Source organism: Macadamia integrifolia, chromosome 14 (assembly GCF_013358625.1).
Source record: "Macadamia integrifolia cultivar HAES 741 chromosome 14, SCU_Mint_v3, whole genome shotgun sequence".
In the NCBI taxonomy this organism is placed as follows: domain Eukaryota; kingdom Viridiplantae; phylum Streptophyta; class Magnoliopsida; order Proteales; family Proteaceae; genus Macadamia; species Macadamia integrifolia.
Window position 1 is genome coordinate 21118264 of NC_056570.1, and position 4347 is coordinate 21122610.

General features: G+C 38.0%; 1 protein-coding gene across 6 annotated transcripts in view; it reads right to left on the bottom strand.

The window, feature by feature from the left end:
- LOC122060881 (protein LNK2-like) overlaps nt 1–4347 on the bottom strand; it is a 25447-nt gene that overhangs the window by 20553 nt on the left and 547 nt on the right. The window contains exon 1 of one of the 6 annotated variants that reach the window (XM_042623982.1): nt 2777–3091. The exons of 2 other annotated variants lie outside the window; for them this stretch is intronic. In XM_042623982.1, coding sequence (XP_042479916.1) covers nt 2777–2800 — 24 coding nt within the window. In that variant the 5' untranslated portion in view covers nt 2801–3091. Of the gene's footprint in view, nt 1–1537; nt 1559–2776; nt 3092–4347 lie in introns of those variants that run through there. 3 more of the 6 variants (XM_042623985.1, XM_042623988.1, XM_042623984.1) reach the window with 3 other exon arrangements.

Below are 4347 nucleotides of genomic sequence, written 5' to 3' on the forward strand. Positions count from 1 at the left end.
TTTTTTTTTTTTTTTTTTTTTTATGGAACTAGTGATGTGAATGTGTTAGAAATGTTTAAAATAGGAGTATCCTCAAAATTTCCCAAGTTTCGACCGAAATTTCGGTCTCCCCAGGAGTCGAAACCCGATACCGTGAACCTTGACTGTAATCAGATGGAGATCATGTGAAGCACCAGTTATTTACAATTTCTAATGAAATTTGACCAAAGATTAAAGTAACCATTACTGCTCTATATAAACTCAATACTATGGTGGGGTCTGACCAAGGTCTGTCCACCTGTCTGGTTAGCTGCAAAGGTGCCTTCATCATTGCTGATCTCACTCAGCAGCCGTGCCATATTCAACACCTCCCAGTTCAGTAAATAGTATAGTTTATTTGGAGATTCAATCTGCACCACATTATCATGATCAATGTTTGTTCGTGATCCTCCAAATTGGACCGTAGCGGATTGGTCCCTGAAGTCAAAATCAAAAACCAGCAGGAGTTTTCTTCTAGTGCCATCTATCTTGATTTTACTTCCTTGACATAATTTTCAAAAGTGAACTTTTAGCCACCGAGATGATTTTGATAATAGCAAGGGCAATTAAAAAGCATCACAATATTATCCTCCACACCTGTTGAAACTGATGAAGAGGTTAGGAATTTTCTGTCAGAAAACAACCCGAACCTATCTAACTTGAACTGTGTTGAAACATAGTTCCATCATAGTTTCTAAACACTCTGTCAATCTCTACTCTTCCCAATAGATAATGAAAGAATTTATCGAGGCTTCACTCAGCTGTTATATATGACTAAATGGTTCTTTTTGCATCTAAGTGCATATGGTCTTCACAAGAAATAGACGCATTTCACCAAAAAATGAATCAAAGAGAAATGGTTTCAAACTTCGGTCCTCCAGACCTACATGACATTTTTTTCTATGTTGTTTAACAAATCTATATAACTCAAGATGAACCAGTTCTCAAGCATCACCTAAGGGATCATATGCCACAAGAATCCAAACTAGTTCAACTAGTTGTCCTGAATCAGGTATTATCTGATTGAATTCATCATGCCTATAGATGGGGGAAGCCAAGTGCAGAATAAGGACCAGTGGAATAGAATATGCAAGCATTGCTTCTTGCATAAGAATAATACCTATGATTTTGGATAACTACTAAAGGGTCTGAAAACACATAGAAAGGGGTACCTTCTGGTTAAAGAAGTTGCTGATGTAAGCAAAATTTTATCAGATTCAACCAACTACCTAAGTAGAATGAAGCTTTCCTATTTGAGGAACATTTAGCAGGACATCTCTATGGAGATTAGGGATTTTGGAGTTGAGGGTTTCTGGACTAGAGAGGGCTTCAGATGAAACGCTATGAGTAGAATCAATCCAAACCCTAGTCCCACAATCTAATGGGCCCACATAACTTAATCAGCAACATCAATCCCTTTCCAAAGTGAATTTGCAACAAACATAAGTTTCCAAAAAAAAAAATTTATCTAGGCTGTCAAAATTTGAGATAATTTCGGATGAGTACAAAATAAACACACCGTCATTATCGCATTCTATCAATTTTCTGATCTATAAAATTCTTCCCTCTGGTCCATCACCAGTCAAGTTCTAGATGAGATACCAAAAGTTTAGTATTTGAACCAACAGGGGAACAAGACCTCTGCACCAAACAATGAAAGCATTAGTATCCTTCCTCTTTAAGTCTCTAAGCTCCCGGTAATGGAAAAAGTCACCCAGTAAGCCACCTTGGGACCAACATGCTCCCATATAACCTTATCATTGTAGTCTTAGATAACAAGAGGTTAGATTATCAGATTTGAGCAGAACCAAAAGGTTAGGAGAGGAGGAATTAAACTTCTGCTATTAGAATAAGATAATTGAGACTTACACTCACAAAACCTTCTTACCACTTTCTAAATCAGCAAAAACAAAGACCCCTTCTAAACTCCTAATCCAAAAGTAGCTAATACTTCACTAATCAGAATACTGACATGTTAGTTCATTTCGTGGAAATTGCCAGAAAACTATAAAGTTCCCCATAATATTATAAAATTGCAGTTTCATTCAGAGTATCAAAATGGAAACCATTGTAATCAATCCAGAAAAGTTCCATGAGGCCCATGACACACTACAAGTCCCTTCTCCGCAGGGTCCTAGAGGGGTGGATTGGAAATGATTCTAACCTTTAGCATCTTGCATGAAGTGACACTCTCCCCTAATTCAGAAAAGATCTATTTCAAGTCTTAGAAATTTGGGATTTCATATGTTGGAGCAAAAAATGGTACTAATTTTTAATTCCATCAAATTTTTCTAGCACTGTTTTCTTAAGCCTCTTCCTATCTTTTCCACTAGAGTTAGAGACAATATACAGTGGAAGAACAGAAAAGATGTAATCAGAGAAACAAAACAGAAGGTAAAAATGTTATTTAAGGTAGGTATGCATCAGAATCATTTTTGTGCCAGTTTATCCATGTTCCTTTAACTTTAGTTTCAACTGGGTATCAAAACTTAAAACCAATAAACAGTAGTAAGGTAGTTCTTCCCCTTTTAGCAGATTCTTGTTTCTCACTATATTTTTCCACCATATCTAAAGAAAACCGCCAAGAACATCACAATTACAGTACAATTATCTCTTCTAACCCAAAACCCAAAAATTTTAAACAACAAACCAATAAGGAACACCTCCATAAACCAAGAACATGCACAGATGAAGAAAAAAAAATTTAGGTTAAGCTTGTTTCAACTGATAAATACAAGAGGGTCAGTAGAGTTATTACCTCTTCGTCGTCCCAATCAAACATCTCCGATGAAGAAGTAGACGATCCCTAAACCAATACCCAGTCCAAAGAAGCGCTCAGAGTCCCACTGGAACATTTCCAAATCTGCAGAGACGAACCAAAATTGATCTCCTTCTTCAAAACCCAGAAATTTCCACAACCCACGATTGCCCTAAACACCGATGACAGCATCAACAAGTGCAGGATTACAAAAGGCTCCAATTTGGTTTTCCTCAGTAAAATCGTCTTGACGGAGATTTCCAAAGACACTGAAGGGAGAGAGAGGGAAGGAAAGAAGGAATTGAGAATGGAGAGTCTGTGCCACGTGGCATACTTGGAAGGAGGTGATTGGTAAAATATAATGGTATTCTGTAATGACACGTAGGATAGTGCGCACCTCAGGTTGTGGCTTTGAGGAGACCATCTAATACTGAAAGGTGATTGGATAGAAATGGATTTGAATTTCATTTATTAGGGGAGTTTAATTTGGATTTCATTTGAGATTTCATTCGGGTTTGGTTCTTAAATGTTCCCACCGTAGGACTTTAGGGTATCTGGAAAGTTCTGGTTTGTGGAGGAAATCGTCTTAAACGTCACCATCAAAGGTTCGGCGTCACCACGTGATTTCCTTGTAGTCTGCTAATAGCTTTAAAAGTCGTTTAATAAACAGATATGGTAAAAACTAAAAGAGGGCGAAAACCGGGAATTTATTTTTTCAAAAATTTTGTTCATATCCATGGTTTTTACTCATATGGGTGTAAGGTAGGAAACCTTTCAGGGGTGTCAATTCCTAAATTGAATCGGTAAAATCGATCGGACTGAACCGATAACAATACGGATCGAACCAAATCGAAGCCTTATTGGTTCGGTTCGGTTTCGAGTATTGCAACCCCAAAACCAAATCGAACCGCACCGGAAACCAGATGAACCCGAAACCAAACCGAAACCAGCTCAAAACCCGGACCGAAACCCAAACCAAACCGGTAAGAAACCGAAACACTCCAAAATTCATTAAAAAAATCAAAATTTGCATAGTTTTGTAAACATTTGTATGGAAAGTCGAATCCAAACTAGACCAAAAACCAAAACCAACCCGGTTACAAATCGATTTAAGAAACCGAAGACAAACCGAAATCAAACCGCACCGAAACCAAAACCAAACCAAAACCGGAATTTCCTTATTGGTTCGGTATCGGTTTTAACTTTTCCACACCGAAACCGACTCAACCCAGACCGAAACCGAGCCGGACCGACCGATTGACACCCCTACCTTTCACCATGGTTCTTACCATGTAAACATTGCGTGAGGGAAAAATTTATCAAAGGGCTAAGGGGTGTCAATTGTGAGTTTGCACTAGATGGCTAGATCGAGTTTGGCACGTTTATGATCTGTCCTAACCTCTGTTAGTTAAAACGGGAACGGCAAAAAAACATTGTTCGGTACGGGCATGTTTTAAACGGATCAAAACGTGAACGGGACGGTCAAAAATACGGTAAAAACGGGAAAAAATAAAAAACGGACGATACGTGTTTTAAACGTTTATATTTAAATAATACGGTGTCAAAAAAAG